Source organism: Scomber japonicus, chromosome 14 (assembly GCF_027409825.1).
Source record: "Scomber japonicus isolate fScoJap1 chromosome 14, fScoJap1.pri, whole genome shotgun sequence".
In the NCBI taxonomy this organism is placed as follows: domain Eukaryota; kingdom Metazoa; phylum Chordata; class Actinopteri; order Scombriformes; family Scombridae; genus Scomber; species Scomber japonicus.
Window position 1 is genome coordinate 28,431,165 of NC_070591.1, and position 21,001 is coordinate 28,452,165.

Below are 21,001 nucleotides of genomic sequence, written 5' to 3' on the forward strand. Positions count from 1 at the left end.
TTCATTAAGCATTCATTAAACATTTGTTAATGATGATGTGTAGAGACTAACAGTAAGTGAACAGTATGTGAGGGTTAAATGTAACTATATCAGTGCCACTTTAAACTGGATATGACACAGGTCCTGTCTGAAGTGTCTTAAATCACATAAATTGTGTTTTAAATGTGTGTGTGACATTTACAAATGCATGTATTATAATTTTTAGACATATCTGATGTGGTGTATGTGAAGTTTCCGCAAATTAATTAGTTATAACATTTTTATAATGATATACAAAACAATTCATAATGACAAGTCTGGCAGGGTATCACTTAAAAAAAGGTTATTCAAAATGATGGTAACTGAAGGTACACCCATCTGTACAAAACCACAATGAAGTAGGTGCGCTGGATATAAAAAAATCAGAGTATACAAATAGAAAAGTACCCACACAGTGAAATAAGCGGCTCTTTAATCTTTTAATTGGTGATTTTTTAACACAACACAGGTCTTTAGACCAAAATTAAATGTCACAGTATTTAACTAAATGACTAGTGACATCACATTCATATGTGCCAGAGTCCTTATTGCAAGTTAAATAAAAATCTCCATACACAACAAGGAGAATATCACCCCAAAAAATTAAGAACACTATTTATTAGATAGTTGGTGCAATTATTTAACTAAACACCAGGGGGCAACAAGAAAAAATAAAATAAATGTCATATAAGCAGAACTGTTTATAATCACTTCTTTTTCTGACTGAATATTCATTCTAGAATTCTTAGAACAAAACAGGCCAGCTACAGAGCCTCAGTGAACCTGATAGTCAGACTGAGTTTACTTCATCATTCTCTATTTTTGCATTGAAATAACTAATTAGACTGGGGATGCAGGCAGTAACTCAGTAGTTTGAAGCCGGGCTCCCTCTTTGTAGCAGCATGTGTATTGTACATCATCTCTCTTGTTGCTGCTAGTTAAGTTACAGTACCATCAAGTAAATCCCTGCCTGTCTGTGTGTGTGCATGGTTTCAGTCCAGAGGAGAGTGCTCCTGTTCATCCAAGGGATAGAGTGTTTTCTGCTCCTTCTTCCCCTTTGGAACTGCTCTCACCATCCAATGGTCCACACCCATCCCCTGCAACATCTCAGTCACAAACCTACAGAGCTCCTAGGACCCGCTCTGTCACTCCAGAGTCTGAGACTGAGAGAGGCTGGAGAGATGCTGCTTCGCCCACCTATATGGCTCATGGATCCAGTAGATACAGAGCACCTATTACCTCGCAACACAGGTGTGGTGGCTGCTGCTGCTGTTGTAGCCAAAGAAGGTATAGACCAAGGAGATACTCGCCAAGGAGATACAGGCCAAGAATATTGAGGTCAGGACCAGGAGTAAGCTCATGGGAGCACGTTCCTGTGGTCATCCAGCCTACCAGGTGGAACCAGATCGCAGGGAGAATGCGGTGTAGTTACTGCAAAGCTCAAGGCTGGCACCAGATGACGTTTTGGATGTGCCAGAGCTGCGAGGAGCCTCTGTGTCTGATGCCATATAGGAACTGCTATGCCGAGTGGCACATGCAGAGAAGCTACGCTCAGAGGGCTGAAAATGTTGAGGAAAGGATGTAGAGTTTATTCTCCCATAAAGGAGCAAGTTCTTTCATTTGTTAGACTGTAGGCTTCTACCTGTTTGTTCTATACTCTCAAATTTGTGCAGAATTGGAATGCACAATATTATTTAGTGTGGGACACCTGTTTTTCTTACCTTCTCCAAATAGTTCCTTAAAGAGTACAAGGAGTTCCCTTCATTAGTTGCTGTGGAGGAGAAAATTAATTTTTCAAGAGGAGAGGTCATTCGGTTTGCAGCCCATATTACTCATATATTCCCATCATTGTTTTAGGTAGAACAACTTCTAATTAAATGTTCACTTTTGTTTAAATATTGGTATTAAATAAATTGTAGAGACGTTCTATCTGCTTGTGTATGATTTATTTTTTATACTACACCGCTGGATGTGGATGGCAGAAGGTGCTGGAACAGAATTGAACTTCACTGTGAAGTTTCAATGTACTTCTCTATGAGCAGAGAAGAAAACACACCAGTCATATTATAAAGGACTGATGTAATTTGGTTTTACACCCGATACTGTTAAACTGTGAGGTGTGTTGTGGGTGTGATTGTAGCACATGTTGACAATGTTAAAACTACATTCCCCCAGCAGTTGAAATTTCTTCTCCATTAAAAAATGAAAATGTGTAATACACTTTTCCTGCTGTTCCAATTCACCATAGTTTTTTCTTCTTTTAGGAAGAAACTGCTGTCCATTATGTAGCTTTTATTCACCGTCACCTATCTAAATGTGACAAAAGCAGCCAGTTTCATTATTTATTATGTATTGTAGCTTTAAGGTTTGTTTGACATGTAATTGTGGTGGAAAAAGTATTCAGACCCCTAAACAAAATGTTGATTATCATTATTTTCTGATTCATTCAAATGTCAATTATCTCAGACAAAGTGACACATTTAAATTGCTTATTTTAACTGTCCAGCAGTTAAATGCACACCCAGTTATTCGACAAAGAAAAATAAGTGTTAAATCATCACATTTAAAAAAGCTACAAACAGCAAATATTAGCAAAATGGATGCATTGACTATCAGAAATAGTTTTAGATTAATTTTCTGACACTTGCAATTTGACTCAACTCTAAAATGATATTAGTACACTGAGAGCAAAACATTCTCTTCCACAATGCTATTAATATATTGACCCATAAGAGTGATTTTAATGCTGTGGCAGGATCAGGTGCTGCTACATCAAATTACTATTTTACTCCAAACAACTGTACTGCTACTAATGTATGCTCCTGGTAGTGAAATATTCAGCCTGTAAAAACCTGTAGACTTGTCATAGTAGGAAAAGCACAGGTGTTATTAATAACAATGATCCATGAGCTACTATGCATAATACTAGTACCCTAAAACTTATTATACACACCAGTTCTTTTCCTACTGTGACATGTTAAACGGTCTTCTGAGAAAACTATGATTTAATTTTTTTTAAAGTATATATTTCAAAGTAGTACAGGCTCAAATTAAATACCTCCCAAAATTTCCATCACTACTTTAGTGAATGTAATCTGTTAAGTTTGTAGCTGAAATGCAGTTTTATAGTTAATAATATTAATAATATAAGTCTTTAAAAGATGCCTCACACTTACAAGTTCTAGCTTTTCAAATGTGACAATATTCAGCTTTTCTCTGTTAATGGAAGCTGAACATCTTTAGGGTTTAGGTCTACACAAAACAACTGCTAGTTATATTTCAGCTCCCATTGAACACACACCACTTTTATTAAATGCCTTTATTGTATTGTACTGTATAATAATAATAACAGTAGTACATACAGTGACATTAAACACTACAGTCAAGTAGACACATTGCCATCTGTATAAATACTAATCACTGAAAACTATTAAAATGTGCACAAATCATATTTTTCAGTGTGATCAGAGCAAATTTCTAACTGTGATATCAAGAGTTTTTAAAAAGCCACACATTTCTGTGGATGCCCAGAACTTGGTGAAAGTGACAGGTGACTACATATCATCGGGTGTCCTCTGCCTGTAAATGTACGAGCGAGCAGACGAGCGCCGCAGTGTCGGATCTGGCAGCCGTCCACCTCATCGGTCTGGCTGCAGAAAAATCACAGATTGGTGGATGTTTTTACCAAAGCTACAACGTCCCACATGAGGCAGTGTTTTGCTTCTTTCTTTGCTATGTGTGTATTTGTGTGTAAGTGTGTGTGTTCTCTCTCTCTCCCTTTCCCTGGTGGTGCTGGGGTGTTTGGCAGGATAAATATAGCTGCGTTGGTGTAAAGCTGTTTTCTCCTCGGCTTTTGTAGCTTTAATCAAAAGCAATCTGGAGGAGGGAGAAGTGGAAGGGAAGGGGGAGGAGGGAGGGAGGGAGGGATAGATGGCAAGCGAGAAAGAGAGAGAGGAAGAGTAAAAGGAAGAGGGAGGGAGGGTGGTGGATGGCCGATGCCAGAGTGTTTTATTTTAGCTCTCTTTAAAGAGTCATCGGGGAGTGTTCAGGAGTAATGAGAACCCTGGTGGCTGGAGAAGAGGGACTGACTCTAACCTCCGCTCTCCTCCATCCTCTCTCTCTCTCTCTCTCCCTCCGTCTCTCTTTTATTTCACGACCCAACCTCGCGTCCTCTGTCATCCACTCTTCTTCCTCATTCCGGCTCTGATGTCAAACGCGGGACTGTGACGACAGCTGCGTTCAACACTCCCGTCTTACTGGATGAATCCTCGCATCTATTCTAGGACATAACCCCACTTATCAATATGAACTGGCAGACATGTGGAGGAGACGTGCACAGAGGAACGCACCAAAGCTTCACACGTACATGTTTTGAATGCCAAGTTTTGACTGAAGTGGATGCATCTTCTCAAATACCAGTGTAGCTGGCTACTTGGCTTTTTGTCTGTTACTGTCAGGGTCAGGGAAATAGTTAGAATCAGAATCAGCTTTATTGGCCAAGTACATTTTCACATAGAAGGAATGTAACTCTGGTTTCTAGTAGCTCTTAGTGCACTTCACACACAACACTCCTCAGGAACAGGAACATACAGCCCAAACAACCATAACCACACACTGAACTGAATTTACTCTGACTTTATTTTGAAAGAAGATGTTTTCGTCTGCAGCTTCCTCAGGTTCTCTCAGCAAAATAACACCAGCACACACACACACACACACACACACACACACACATGTGATAAATACATTCATGAGGGAACATCACAATATATGAGAAAGGACACAACACCAATAATCTACTACACAAAATACACCCCTTAAAAACATAAAAACATCAATACTACACAGTTCCAAAAAATAAATTCTACACAAAACTCTTCATTAAAAAACAAAAGACTACAACTGAATAGCAGAATAAACTATAATCACTATAATGTGCAAGCATGTAAGTGAAAAAATACATACACATATACATTCACTGGCTTCTTCACTAGGTACACCTGTGCAGGAAGGTGATAATTCAACTGTATGTTTATTATTGAGGTTATAGTGGATGATGGCGGTGTATTACATTGAGTGGTGTTATAGTCAATATAATGCACCTCAGTACACCACCACCATTTAGAACCTCAGTAATAAACATAAAGCAGAATTATCACGTATATATAGAAACAATAAATTGAAACCTCATACAATATCGATTTTTTTTCAGCCTGGTAGAGGAAACATTGTTAATTGATTATCAAAATCTGATCCTCTAATCAGTCTTATCTCTAAACACTATTTTATTTAACATATTTGACTTTATTGTAAGAGACACAAAAAGGTCTAGAAATTAAAATTCTGAAAAGTAAGTACTGTAACTATTGTTGTAAGTGGTTTCATTGGTACCAAAATTCAGGTACCATATTGATACCCTTCTCAATGTGAATAATAATTTAGATAGGCCTGGGATTATAGCTTTAGTTCTTTATATGCAGTCCTGAGCAGCAACTTCTGCTTGTAAATTCAGGTCTTTATGGGGATAATATAATAAATGATACATGAGAGGGAGCAAGAAACCTGTGTTTTAACTTTTAAGTCAACACACACTGTACATAATGTAAAAAAAAATCTGTTGGTTGCTTGAAATTAAATTTGTCATCACTGTCAAAACGCGTTGCTATCAGAAACAGTACGTGTATAGAGTCAGCACGGCACAGACTGCAAACATGCAACTCAGTCCAGCTTTTTTCTGTACAAGCTGATTACAAAACACAATCTGAAGTGTGAGCGGGGAAAAAAATACATTTGGACACTCAGCTGTAATGTGAGAACATAGCCAACATATAGTTGCTGTGCATATGTGTGATGGGACAAATAGAATAGGAGGAAGATGGGAGATATTATTTTGGCAGAGGCTCGAGTATCCTTTCATTATCCAGTTGGCTTTGTGTTCTTTGTTCGGGGGCCAAAAGCAGCCCACAGTGGAAGCCAAGCTGCTGCCTGGTATAAGTGGCGTGATGTTGATCTTAAAAAGCTTCCATAAAAGCCTTTTTTCTGGACCACTCGTTGGCAGCAGCGCAGCTCTTTAGGAAGTGCATTGTTCCATTTCCTGTTTGACAGTCACAGTGATTGAAGCTGGGCCTCAGATTAGCGGTTGGCAAAGTCGCCGGTTGAAATGGTTTCTCACTGGCCGCAGTTAAAGAATAGCTTCTTCCTGTTGGACACATTATTGTGATAGATGCCACGAATGTCAGCTGTGTGAATTACCCATAAAAACATCATCAGTTCTCTGTAAAGGTATGTTATTTATGATGAAAACTCAGGTCATCCAATCTTATCTTTCTAGTTTCTAATCTTCACATGCTCCTTTCTTTCTAGGTGATCTGGGTTTGTAACAACTGCCGGAAGCAGCAGGAGCTCCTGACCAAGCCAGGCGAGTGGTTCACCGCTCCGTCTGGGAAGTCCACTGGTCTCGGTTCAGCCATCAGTGAACCGTCCGTGTGCCAAACTCCTGGTGATAAGAAGCTCCGGTCTCGATCCCAAGCACCTCCGGGCTCTACCACCGCAAACCTAGACCCCAACCGACCGGGCGCACCTGGGACCACACCTGGCAACGACGCCCGGTCACGTAGCGAACCACCACGAGACACGTAAGCAATATAAATACAACTGGAAGACACAATGAAGCAGTGTGTTTGGCAGATTAGAACAAATTGAAATAAACTTTTGTTCCATTTTCATCATTTAGTAGAGAGAATTCTACTTTCTAGCACTGAAAAGAAAATACTTCAACAATTCAAACGTGGCTCATTCACAGCTCACCTCATCACTTCATAGAAAGGAAAGATCTTTATTCCCCTTAATTGAATAGTGTCCTGTACCATTTCTGCTTGAAGACATACAGTAATGCTCAACTTAACAACAAAGCATCAGTTGTTAAATGAATATATTATAACTAACAGTATTTGCAGTTAAGCAGTGTACTTCAATAAAGTTGGGTACTCACAAGAGACATATTGAAAAAGAGAATGGTGAAACTCCTACTAATCCCACAATGCAACCCAATTGTGTCTTTCATTAGACCCCTGGCTGGTCCATGTCTTCAACCCCATGCTTCTCCTATAAATTAGTCCCCAAGTATAATTCAGGATAACCCTGATGACATCACTGTGACATGATCAGGGTTATGTTTTCAGATTATACGTAACTCCTCCAGAGCCATATGAAAAAATTCCATGTGTTGTCACGTTTCACGGTTTTCCTCCCACTCTGAGGTGTAAATTGTGTTATGTGTAATTGGTGAACTGCCTCTTTCAACTTCTGTTCTCACAGCTACCTGAAAGAAACATCAGCACTCTGCTAAAAGCTGTCTTGTAAACGGTGTTAATGTTTGTTTTATCAAGCAATATCTGCTGCATTCATCTGTGGTGGTATATGCCTCTTAAAACAAGCTCCGTGTGTCACTGTTTCCTTTGCCTTCAGCTGTGTAATGGAAGAATGCATAATGTTCCACAACACTGGATAGTAGAAAGTGTTTTCAATCCTGTCTTTCTATTAGTAGACACTAATGTTAACAATGAAATGGTAACCGTAGCAAAATGACTGGTATTTGCTGGGTAAGGTATCAGTCAGTAATTCAGTTTGAAGGGAAGTAGAAGCTAAAAGTAACCAAACACTGTAGAATGTTGAACATTAACTCCACAACTACAATAGCTGGACTAACAGCAATTCGTTTCCTACTCGTTCTGGGTGCCTGATTTTTTAAAAAGTGGTTACCTTTGACTTTTTAGTAGTGCTGAAACAGTTCGGTGGTTGAACCAGCAACCATTTTAATACACTTTTGTCAAACAAAAACTGTGAAGATTTGCTTTCATATTATTATTCAAACTATATTTTGGGGGTTTGGACTATTGGTTGGATAAAACAAGCAATCCTAAAATGTCACCCAGGTCCCTGCACACTTGTGATTGACATGTGATGGCCCTACAGAATGCAATGTTGGTCAAACTATTGAATCTCCGAACTAGGGCCTGACTGATACTGGAGTTTTAGGGCCGATACCGATGTTAGGGAGTAAAAAGAATCTTGATATTGATATATCAGCCGATCTTACATATGCAGGATGTATACATAAATGCACATTTTTGCAATGACCCCTCAAATATGGTTATCAAACACTGGTGACAAAGCTATGTAATCAATAATATGTATGATGTGGAGTTTGAAACATCTTTTCTGTCAACCGTCCTCTATATAATTGTCTTTCCTTCTCCATCCACATATCTATCATCCAGGAGAAATGGACGGGGAGGGGGAGGAGCTGGTCGGGGAGAACGCAGACAAGGTCAGCCCAGACTGCAGACCCAGGTCTCCATGGACCGGGACCTCCGGGGCGAGTCCAGGGAACGTAGGGAAGGCCGGCGGCTGTCAAAGGGACGCTCTTTGGAGCACGATCCTGTGGGAGGAGGTGGTGGGGTGAGACGGACAGAAGAGGGGGGCTACCACCACATGGACCACAGCGTTGGCCCCCCTCGCCAAGCAGGGCCGGTCCCTCCTGGAGGCCGGGGCCACCCTGGGCCCGGGCAGGGTCGTGGCACGGGTGTAGGGGGGGAGATGGGGGATGGCGTTCGACCCGGGCAGAGGACGGTGGGTGGGGTCGGTGGGCTGCATGAACACGCCCCAGGGCAACAAGTCCCTCCCCCTGAACTCAGAGAACCTCCGGGTTCGGGTCCTGGAACAGTCCCTGGCCAGGGACCCGTAGTGAGACGGACCAAACGGGAGAAGGCTGAAAGCATGCTTCGCAACGATTCGCTAAGCTCTGACCAATCGGAATCTCTGCGTCCACCACCGCCAAGACCTTACAAGTCAAAGAGAGGGCTGGGGGCCGGAGGGAAGAGGCAAACCAGCGTCAGCAGTTCAGAGGAGGAGGGGGGGACCACGCCTGAGTACAGCAGCTGCGAGGATGCTGAGATCGAAAGCGTCAGCGAGAGAGGTGAGAGACACATCAATCATCAGGCTGCACTCCACTAAAAACTGTTGTTGATCTCAGTGAGTCAGAGTATGAAGAGTATTGACCTCTGCCTGTTCAATTCATTTGTTTGCTCTTCCATCACACAAGATATGTGAAATCATTTGACTTTACAAAATATGAGGGAATGAGCCGTCTCATTATAGCTTCATGAGTAGTAAGTTCAAATGACATGAAATCTGATGTATACATTCTTTGCTCTAAAATGTGCTTATAGATTTGTAGTGCTGTCACCATTGCTGCAGTGGAGAAACCAAACAGAACACATTTTAAGTGACAGTGAAAGCAGAGATGTTTGGGTTAATCATGATCAGCAGGTGTCTGATAGATGAAGGTAGCCTGTGTGAATGTGGACATTCAGTCACCTAACCCTTGGAAACATAACATTAAATCACAGATAGACTGGTTGGTGTTGAGGGACACTTGCACAGATAATCAGTTTTTTAGATAATGAATGTTATTTTAAAGGCATTTTACTGACTATACTTCAACACGTAAAAACATTACATTACACACATTACATTACAGTGTCATTCCATGTGTAAAGAATGAGATACTACAGCAGTAATGCTAGATTGTTTACTTCCACATACAGGCTGTTTATAGGACCATCATACTTGCTTTAAAGGTCACTGTAAAATGTTTCTGGTTTTGATCGTAGTTTTGACGATCAGGTTAAATTCATATCATCACTAATTGATGAAATTGCCCTTCAAAGCAACGCTCCTCTTACATATTTAACACAAAAATGGAGTAATCAAACCACAGAGACCACTGTGGTGCAGTAGCTCAGCGTGGATGTATTTAGCATGTCTCACATCAAACAAGGATAATATACTGAACAAGCTCATTTTAGGTAATGCTATTAGCTAAGCTACAGTAGAGCAGCGGGTATTGATGGCTCTGCCTCAGCAATTACATTAGTCATCAGTCAATCATTGGTTGGATCTTTAGGATGAGGTAGGCGTAGGCTATATAAAAAACACATCTCTACATACATTTTGCAATTATTGAGCCATTGACAATTCTGTAATAATAACAGTTTTAAAATAATTAAATAATGATATAATGTATTTTATTCCAGTCCCCTACATTGTAAGAGTTCACTCATTTAAACATTGAATAACTAAATTAGACAAGAATACTGTATACAAGCCCTCTTGTGTTAAGGTATGAGGCTCTGTGTTTTCTGTGTGTGTTAGTGTGTGTGTGTGTGTGTGTGTGTGTGTGTGTGTGTGTGTGTGTCTGTGTCTGACACTCCCACTTGAGCACTGTATCATGGGACGTGAATGTAAGAAGTGGAGCGAGCTGTTCAGTCTCAGTCTTCCGTCTTCATTCAGACTTTGTGAATCTGGAGACCCTTCACTAACTCTCTGTATTCAGTGGTCAGAACAGGTAAGGTGCACTGATATAACCTGCTGAAAACTTTACATTTTTAATCCTTTTGTACAGAGTGTCATATTACTGAAGTAATATACACCAAACTACTGCATCTTTTCAGTTTTTTAAATGTGTCATTTTGAATCTATCGTCCGGTGTTCTTTGCAGAAACAGTGAAGCTTCTGTAACATTTCTAACTTCTGCAGTGGGCCTTAGCCAGCAGTCTGAATGTCAAAGTGAGCAGCTACGCAGTACACCAGTGTGCATGTTAACAAGTGTGTGAGATCCTGTGTGCGTGTCTGAATGTTTTCCTGTGTGTCATATTATATTGTTTTCAGCTTGGCCCTGAGGGGGGGGACAACCCCACGCTGTGCCTACATGTGTGTGTGCGTGTTAGTGTCTGTGATGGGGCAGTTTGACCCCATTTGATCTCTGTGTTGACCTTGTGTGGCCTTACATTGCCAGCTATGTCCCCAAGCCTGAGAACACACTACTGTTTACACTCCAACCTTGTCATGTCCAAGCTGGATTATGTTGCTTCACTACTAACCAACATTCCAAGACACTGGGGCTCACTGCTCTCTGTCTAAAAGTGCTATAAAAAATTCTCAACTATTTCATGGCCTGGTAGCAGTCAATGTGGGCAGCCCAGTGGGCAGTAACACATTTTTAATGTTGTCCTTTCCTGGTAATAAGAAGATCATGGAAAAGTCCAACTATTTTATATTAGTGTAGTGATGGTAGCATAGCCTTACCTAAGCATGGCTCTTTGGAATGTTGGCCAGTTGTTGTACCATTTTATTGTTGTTTCAATAGCTTTTAATTAAATTATGATGGGATTTGGTGCAGTAATTAATGTTCTCCACAGGATAAACTGTAATATCTTTGGAGACCCCCCTATCTCCTCAACTCCATCACTGGGTCAGAATTAGATAAAATACCGGCAAAACTCTGTCTAGTTACATGCTGAGCTGCACCAAATATATCTTAGTTTTGTGAAATTATACTTATACTATTCTGCACATTTTGTTAGGTCTATATTTTACATCTAGGGCTCTATTGGAATATTTGCATTGTATAATTTACAGTTAAAAAGATGACTCAGCCTCTGTCGCTTTAACTCCTGTCTCTTTAAACCCCCTCCCCCCCGATGAATCCAGTCTTATTTTAATTGGCCAGTTTTAATGAGTCGCCCCTCAGCAGATATCCACCGACTCCCAACTTCACATCAACAAACCATAAAATGAACTGTAGCTGTCGGATTGAACTACTTTTTTGCGTTCTTTACCCGAAACGCCAGCTTCTCAAATACACCCGTACAAGTTTGAGTCGGAATCCCATCGGAAATATGAGAGTAGACAACAACACAAAACCTTAGCAACAATGTTAGCAACAAAGGCAATGGAACTGATGTGCAGTGACCTCACATAGTTGAAGCCCTGGTTTTAACTTGCAGGACCATTTCTACATACACTCACCTCAAATTTTGGAACTTTGACCATATTTACCCTAGCTATCCGTTATTTTAAAAGCATGAAAGAAAATAACAAAAAACATTATATGTCCCCTTTAAGTTTCCTGGAAATAATTTTGAATGCTTTTGCTTGCTTGATAATCATCATCATTGTGTCCCCACTGTCCCCAGAATACGGTCACATATATACAGAGGTAGACAAAAAGATTGTGGAATATTGTGAAATTTGATTTTGTGACTGTGGACATGGCTAAATTCTAAGTAATCATCATCACTACTGATACTTGTAGTGCAGTTTATATAGTTAAATGTTGCATGCTTAATAGTCATACTATCATTATTTTCCTAAGTATATGTGAATCAAAATGAATAATGTTCTGTTTTAAACACCAGTTAGTCAAAGCCAGTTCACTGCTCATTTTTATGTAACATTAAACACAAAAGGTGACTTAGCCTGGCCTGGATGATAACGCAGCAAAAGTTCCACAGAAATAAAACCTTGTTCAAATGAGAATAAATGTACTAAAAATGGAATCACCGCTTCAGGACAGGCCCTGTAGTTGTACAGTCTTTATCCAGTAATAACAATGACAGTATTTAACAAACAAAGCATATCTGACTGTAGCCAGCTCCTGCTACATTAATGCTGCACTTTCCCCAGAAGCTAACATAGATAAAGCGTGGCGCGTTCAGAGGAAGCCGAGGGAGCGCACAGCACCAGCCTGGACCCACACCAAGGCGCTTGTGACATCGATCAAGTGGAGGTTCAGGATGAGAGTGTTTTGTCAGGCCGGGTTTTAAACACACCGGCATGGCAGAGAGACACTGCTTCCTTTTTTAGCTCGAGCATGAGACCGGGTCAGCTCCGAGATGTGGTTGCTGGCAGCGGAGAAGCGTCCAGGCATGTAAATCATTGTAAGATCAGTGCAGAAACACACACACACACACACACACACACACACACACACACACACATATACACACACACACTCTCGCTCTACTCACTCGCTCACTCAATCTCTCACTCGCTCACTCAAATATGCAGTCAGTCACATACATACAGTAGATCCTGTTATGATCTGTGCAGCATCCTGTTTAACACTACCAACTCATCCTCTGATGTAAAAATGTAACAAGAGTCTGTAGCCATGTTGGCAGCTTTGTGAGGCTGTACTTGCTGTGAGCTAAATGCTAACGTCAGCATGCCAACACCTCACAATGATAATGTGCGCATGTTGATGTTAAGCTGACATGATGTTTACCATGTTTATTTATAGCATCCACACAGGTTAATGATGCATGTAGAAGACATATAGATGAGCAGCAGCTTTAAAGGTAGAGCTAGTTAACCATAGAGTATTATAAATAGAAAAATATTACTCACACATAACCTTGTTTAGATTTATATAAACATGTTTCACGTTTAGAGATTTTTAGGGTGTGGAGTAACTGATGAGTTTGGCTAACGTTAGTTAACAACGGTTTGGCTAATTAGCCGGCGTTTCTGGAGTGTAAACTTCTCCAAACTATTTAAAAAAAGGACAGACTTGCTGACATTACTCTAAACTCTATATATCTTGGTTCCCATACAGTGGATATTTTTAGTCCAGAATATGACCTGTACATGCTGTTTAACCCATTGTAACACTTAGAAAAACCCAACCCTTCATCCTCTTTGATAACAAAGTATGTTTTTTAAAGCTCCATGTACACTTCTTGACCATTTTTAAAAATCCAGTGCTTGAGAGATAGTTATGGCTATGATTATTTTTGGGGGGAGGGGTTTAGCTTACATTATTGTCAAAGTGTAGATATTGAATTGTACATAAAACGTTGGATTTCCTGCCAATTAAAACTTTATTACATTTTCAAGAACATAGAAGTTGTATTGAAGTAAGGACATATAGCACATTTGCATACAATTTATTGTTTTGATTAAAAACAAAGAAAGGGATGCATCAGTCTGACATCTCATGCAGAACAATCTGTAGTGACCTTATGTAGGGTCCTTATGTGGGGTACTTTTTTATTCAGGTGCTTGTGAACCTACAAAAACAAGTACACACACAGCCACCCACTGTACAAAATTACATTCACGCTTGAGTTATGAAACTGAGAACTCGGCTGTCTGTCGTCAGAGCATTTTGCTTTAAGATTACATAATGTCACTATAAGATGTCACAACTCATTAACCTCATAGCCTCCTGGCTCCTAGGAACGCTTGGCTCTGTTTTTCTCTGTGTCATAACTGTGTCGTCGAGGTCCTGCACACATTTTAACACTGCCCCCCCGGCCCATGTGTACAGAGGACGACAGGTTTTTGGACTAAAGCAAGAGACAGAATTGAACCACTTAAAGAACTATGTGTAATTGTCTAAAATATCCTGTTACACATTAGTAAAAAGCACCAGTTCCTAATGAGAGCTCTTTAATATTGAAAGAATCAACAAAGAAAACTGTCGATGTGTAATGTACAGTACATTTTAGCTTTTGAGTTGTTGAATGATCACCATAAACAATCAAAGTGAAACTCCTGTTAACAACATTTGAAGGGACTATATTAGAAATGTGTGACAAAACAATTGTAAGTCAAGGTCCACTTTCTTTCTTTTTCCATGACTTTTAGATGTATGACATGATCTTCATCGGTGGATGGAGCTTGCTGAGTCATCATACAAATGCATCTATTAATGTACAGACTCTGTATTTGTTATGATTACCTCTATAGCTGTTTTAGAACTTTTAGTAAGCTAGATCCACCAATGGAGACAGTGTAATATGGTTAAAGGCTTAAAAAAACTCCAACTGTAAGTGTACCTTGAGTATGGATTGTTTTTACTTTTTCCAAGGTTTGAGAATTTACTTTCATACTTATTTAAACGTAGCTTGTTAGACTTGCAGAGAAAGTATTTGAGTATGTTTGATCAAATATATAGATTAACAGCTGGAGCTTTGATTGGTCAGATGTTATATGTTGGTAGGAGTCTGGTCAATCAGAACTTCTTTTTCGAACACTGATGGCACATCTTTAAATAAAAGAAGTGTCTTGAAATGAATTGAAAATTAACAAATGAATTGTGAAAGAATTGGTTTAAAAGCCTTTTTAAAATCAATCAATTGTTATTTTATTATTTAAATGAATATTAACTATTAGAATGATTAATTGTCTCAATGATCTTTTTTATTATTTTCTTTACTTTGATAATGTATCACTTAAATGCAAATTTAATCAATCAACTAAGCTATAATAGCATTTATTATAGGAATCCAATCATAGCTTAGCAACTGTTATTTAGTATGGCAGGTCTGTTAAGCTTTTGATTGCTCAACATGCTGAGGTAGTATCCATGGGGTGATACTCAGCGCAAAGTGGTGTCTTGCCTCTCCAAGATCAAAAATAAAGAATAAAAGTGTAAGGGATGCTTTCACAGAATCTGCTAATCTTAGCATGTCCGGCTTACTAGCTTAAAGTAGAAACAGTGACCTACTTTTACTTCAAAAGCCAAGCAGCATATCATTAGCCACCATCATTATCAATGTATGTAAGGTTATTTATGAAATATCCCTGTTCAGGACCGGGACATCCAATGTGTAGTATTCCTGCACTTAGCCTACCAAGATAGCAACACATTAGCTAAACACATCAGTTAGACCTCATCCTCAAAGCATTTTCTACTCCAAAATTAAATATGAAACATACAGTTCAAAAATCCAAACAATACAATACAAAACTCATAACAGATTTGTCGAAGTATGTTTTTCTTGAAACAAGGCTTTACAAAGTTCTGTCTTTTTAGCTTCAGTCTATGATATGTTCAAGTGCACATTTAAGACATGTGGAGCTAACAGTAATAGCTAGCCAGCTATCTACCATAAACCTTTACTAGTATCATGTCCTTTGTATTGTGTGTTTCTATACACTGTTGACAAAATTAATGGTTGCTGCCAAAATCAATGGTTGCTGGCTAAATATGAGACACCTGCTTTTGTTTAAATTAAGGTCCCATTGTTTTTTGTTGTTTCAAAAATGAGCAAGAAGTTTTAGTAGTAAATGTGCCACTTTATTACTGTAATCTGCATATGTGCAGCACAAGAACTAAAAGCTTGGCAGGGGTTAGTACAGGTCAATTATTTCTTTGGCGCACTTCAACCTCCATACTTGTAATAGGTGATAAGAGAAATGATGTGCTTTTGTGCAACTTTACTAAATCTTTGGTCACATTTTTGGTTGTTATTTGTAATAACCATCATCTTGTGGTAGTAATTTACCAATATTTTTTTATTTAGCCTTACATCACCACATTACCCCTGCAGTAACATCTAATCTGTCAAATATCTGAGGGGGGGGGGGGGTTATTGCATTTTAAAAGGCTTAGCTATCCTTTGGTATCATTGCTGCCTCTGTGGACTACATTGAGGTCAAGTCCTGCTGCTGAGGTGATACATTTCTAATTCTAGCCCAGGCCTTATTATTCAATAAACCTAACCCTCTCCACTGTAAGCAAATACCTTCTGAAGAGCCCCCAAATTTGGCAGAGCTGTGTATGGGAGGACTCAGACTGGTATGTGCTGTGTATACAGCTCTGTAATATACGCGCACGCCTGTGTGTGTGTGAGTGTGTGTACGTACGTGTACAAAAGGCATATGGAGGAAGTCGTTGCCTCTGCTACATTCACTGTATCTGAGCTGCTTTCTTTTCTCTTGCAGGCGACTGGGAGTGTTACCCACATGACCCCACCGTATGGCATGTAAGTCACTTTTGTTACCATTTTAAAGGAGATATAGGTATGTCATCATTCATGACTCATTGCTGTGGGGATGATCACGTTTCAATATATGTGTCCTTGTAGTTGCATTTTTTATTGATGAATTTGATCTTTCTTTTCTTTTCTTAACAGCAATTGTAGCTATCAGTGCCCATACTGACTTCACTGTAGTCTTTCTATTCATCCTAAAGAATACATTAATGTAGAACAGATGACTTCTCATGTAACATGAAATACCTACCAGACCCTGAGTGCTTACAGTAAAGGCTTTTATGAGGTTGATGTAAATGACTTATGTTATATCAATCAGTGATTGTTGGAAGCAAATTTTAGCTAAATTATTCCCCAAAAAATGCTGCAAGTTGTTGCAAACTTTGATCCTGTGTGATCCTGTTCAAATCAACTCTGGAAGTACTCACACATGCAGTTGAAATGTGATGCATTTTCAGTCTGTAAACATATAAAACAGCTATTTTAAAGGACTTAAAGGACTCTCCATTTACACTGGCAACATGCTTATCTAAATATAAATGTAAAATTGGTGCACACACATGTATTTGTGCATATACCAGCAGTACATATGTCTTCTGAGAGTCAGTGTGTTCATCTATCTGCCGTTTCCTATTACAGCATCCTGTAACCTGGCAGCCGTCCAAGGAGGGAGACCATCTGATTGGACGAATCACGCTCAGTAAGAGGAGCGCCACCATGCCTAAAGAAGCTGGGGCTCTGCTGGGGTTAAAGGTCAGAGCGGGGCTGGAGAACAAACACGTACACACATTTACATGGTCATTGCAAATGTGTCTCATTCAGTGATGGATACACACACTTTTTCTTGGTAACCTCACATCTGTCTCTCTCTCTTTCTCTCTCTCTTCCTCTCTGTGTAGGTGGTGGGAGGCAGAATAACAGAGTCAGGGAGATTAGGTGCCTTCATCACTAAAGTCAAGAAGGGAAGCCTGGCTGATGTGGTGGGGCATCTGAGAGCAGGTAAGACTAAACCATCACACCTATCACACTATTCACTGGAAGAGTCATAATGATCTTTATGTTGTCTTTATTAGTGTTAAAGAATAAATACAGTTTAACTTAAGTGTTGACATGTTTAAAAAATTTTAAATTCAAACCCTTCCTCCTCAGTCTGGCTTTTGATTAAGAATTGTTTATTGTCCTTTTATTCTATTTATTTATTTATTTATTTATTTTTAAAGATTTTGTTGGCATAGACGCCTTTATTAATCAGTAGAATGACAGGAAACATGGGAGAGAGAGGGGGGGTGACATGCAGCAAAGGACCTCTGATCGGGATTCGAACCGGGGTCGGCTGCGTATATGGCATGCGCTCTAACCACTCGATCACCTGCACGCCATTTTATTCTATTTTTATTCTATTCATTTGGATGTTTTAAAATTCTACTTTATTTTATGTTATTTCATTATTATTATCATTCTGTAAGTTTCATCCTATGTTTTTAACTTAGTTTTAGTCTAGCTTTTATTTGATCTATTGTTTCATTTAACTTTTTTTTAACTCTATTTTTTCTATTCTATTATTTTCTAACTTTTTCTATCATAATTCTCTCTCATTTTTATTTTATTTATTTTTTATTTTCTCTTATTTGTTTTTACCTTATTTAAATTTTTGAATACATTTTTTAACATTCTTATTTTCTGTTGCGTTAAATGGTCTAAATTTTTTATGTTTTATTCTTCTTTGTAATTTGTTCTTTTTGTTCCCTTTTTTATGCTATCACTTGTTCTATCTTATTATCAGCTTGTCAATCAATGGTGAAGCACTTTGAACTATATTAACCAGTATGAAAACTGCTATATAAGTGAAGTTTGATGAACTGGATGGACTAATACTTTGGTGGTTTTAGCGTCTCTATTGGAGATAGATTGTTGCTTATGTAATCACAAACCACTGCCTGTGTGCTTTCAGGGGATGAGGTTTTACAGTGGAATGGGAAGCAGTTACCGGGGGCGACCATGAAGGAAGTTTACAATATCATCCTGGAGTCTCAAGCGGAGCCTCAAGTGGAGCTAGTGGTATCCAGGCCTATTGGGTAAGTCAGGAATGAAACACACCCTGTACACTGGTCACTGCCGTTTTCTCCTAGTCCAGTTCAGAAAGTCCATGTGTTGCACTGGATTTAACCCGGTGTTAAGTGAGGCTGTGACTCAGAGTTGGCTGACCTCAGATAAACCAGCAGACAGGGCCATTTATTTGTATTCTGACAGCGACTGTGCGCCTGCATTCAAAAGTATTAAAAACAGCCAGCCATTACATTCTGCTGGGACTTGCCAAGTTTCGGAACAGGAGATTTCCATTTTGTCTTATATGTCCCCTTTAAAAAAGCACTTGCGTTTATTTGTAGGATGGTATCAGATGAATTAATATTGGCCAAATAAAAAATGGCTGTGGGCTCTATAAAAGACAAGAGGTGGCCACATCGGTTATTTTAGTTGATGCCTTGTAAAAAATCAAGCGGGTCTTGAACACGTTTGTGAGGGTATTATACTGTAGATGGCCTGTTGTGTGAAATCATATTTAATGAAGATTGTACGCCTTTGAGTCGTAAATATTTTATATATTTAGCTAGAGAACGGTAGATATGTTCTCTGTAATAGTCAGCATTGTAAGTTGAGCTATATTGATTGATGCTGTGGGTATACAGTAGCCTTTACTTGACTGTTTTAGTTTTTTTCTTTATTTACTGTTCTGTTCTGGTTAATTTAAATGCCATGAAATCTCATTTTGTATATGTATTTATGTGTTATGATATGGTAGAAAATGTATCCAGATGCTTTTCATCAATGATAATAATGTATAAATACATTTAGTGAGTTGTAATGTTTATTTAAATGAATCCGTAGCCAGAGATTTTAGGTATTTAGAGCTTATTCGTACGCTTAAATATTCATATGTTACGTACAATGAAACTTATCAATGAAATGTTGCATTTTTGATCTTTTAGCTGATCTGCAAAGCACTTACTAAAAGACTCTAGGTTTTGCTTGCAATTACGGTAATTGGTGAACTCATTGAACACTGTCACTATTTCCCTATGATTAGTCCAAAACATTACAGAATTCTATCCAGGAAACATCTGAAGTTGCCTAACAAACCTACACTATAACATTCTCAACATTATTTGAAGGATCCATTAATCTTCTGAAATGTTATTAATCTAGATCAGAGGTGTCCAAACTATTCCTTAAAAGTTCATGTGGCTGCAGGTTTTCATTCCAATCAATCAGGAGCACACCAGAGGTATCATTTAATCAACTGATCTCACTCTTCAGACAGCTGATTGGTCAAATCATGCTCTTGATTGGTTGGAAAAGCTCTGCAGACACATGGCCCTTTATGGAATAGTTTGGACATGCCTGGTCTAGATATTTCAATCTGAGTAACAAATGCACAAGTTGGGCTTCAGTATTTTTTTGCTGAACTGTGTTGCTGGAAGTAAGATGAATCCATTGTAATGAGTTATAATGAATGATTATGATTCTAAGTTGTACAGTAAAACATTGACTGTCTCTTGAAAGTGTTGCAGTTTAAGATTGAACCTCATTTCCTCTGTTATGGAAAAAAAGTTGAATGTATTAATTTCTCTCCAAACACTCACGAAGGGTGTATAGAAAATATCAGTAAGTAATCTGCCCATTTTACTAGGACCCCTTAATCCTCTCATGCTTATGGAAACAATTTTCATTTTGCTGGCGCCATTTTGCATCCCTTAATGAACTGAACTGAATCATATTTAGTAGGGATGCCAGTTCATGCAAATATTGGCTTTTATAAAAGAAAAAAAAAACAGCTTCAGTTGGTCCTGTCCAACGAAATCAAAGTGAAGGTTCCCTGGAAGGGATGCAAAATGGTCAATAGGAAATGTCCATCTATGGAGCATTGCTTTTGCAAGCTTTTTTTAAACTGTTTGTGGAGCGTCTGGGATTCCTTTATTTTTCATTGCTAGTTTTTCAAGTCTGAAGATGCCAAAGAGAAATCTAGCACCTACAGCAGCAGATGATCTTTATTGCGCTTCTTTTTCTGGTTTGAAATTTGGAAAGCCAGGATTCATAAAGCAATACATTCTTTTCTCTTTTCATTTTTTTTTCCATATTTGAATGGGCGCCAAGAAACCCTAGGGTCCATAAAACACTTATCAGTTTAATAGATGGATTTCAGATAAACAAATTTCAGCCAAAAAAATAGAGGCTGACCGATACTGGATTTTTGAGGCTGACACCGATATTAAGGGTCATTCTGATATCACTACACCAGTCGATAATCTTATACAGAATACACACATGATCACAGTTTTTTATACAGTGATCTGTCAAAT

At 38.9% G+C, this 21,001-nt stretch overlaps 1 protein-coding gene across 1 annotated transcript in view; it reads left to right on the forward strand.

Annotated features, from left to right (window-relative positions):
- The window catches only part of LOC128373403 (regulating synaptic membrane exocytosis protein 1-like), a 95,529-nt gene that overhangs the window by 46,634 nt on the left and 27,894 nt on the right, over positions 1 to 21,001 (forward strand). Inside the window, 9 exon segments of the mRNA XM_053333707.1 lie at positions 5,943 to 5,986; positions 5,988 to 6,006; positions 6,382 to 6,653; positions 8,298 to 8,995; positions 16,594 to 16,634; positions 17,283 to 17,396; positions 17,543 to 17,642; positions 18,595 to 18,718; positions 20,289 to 20,306. Coding sequence (XP_053189682.1) covers positions 5,943 to 5,986; positions 5,988 to 6,006; positions 6,382 to 6,653; positions 8,298 to 8,995; positions 16,594 to 16,634; positions 17,283 to 17,396; positions 17,543 to 17,642; positions 18,595 to 18,718; positions 20,289 to 20,306 — 1,430 coding nt within the window.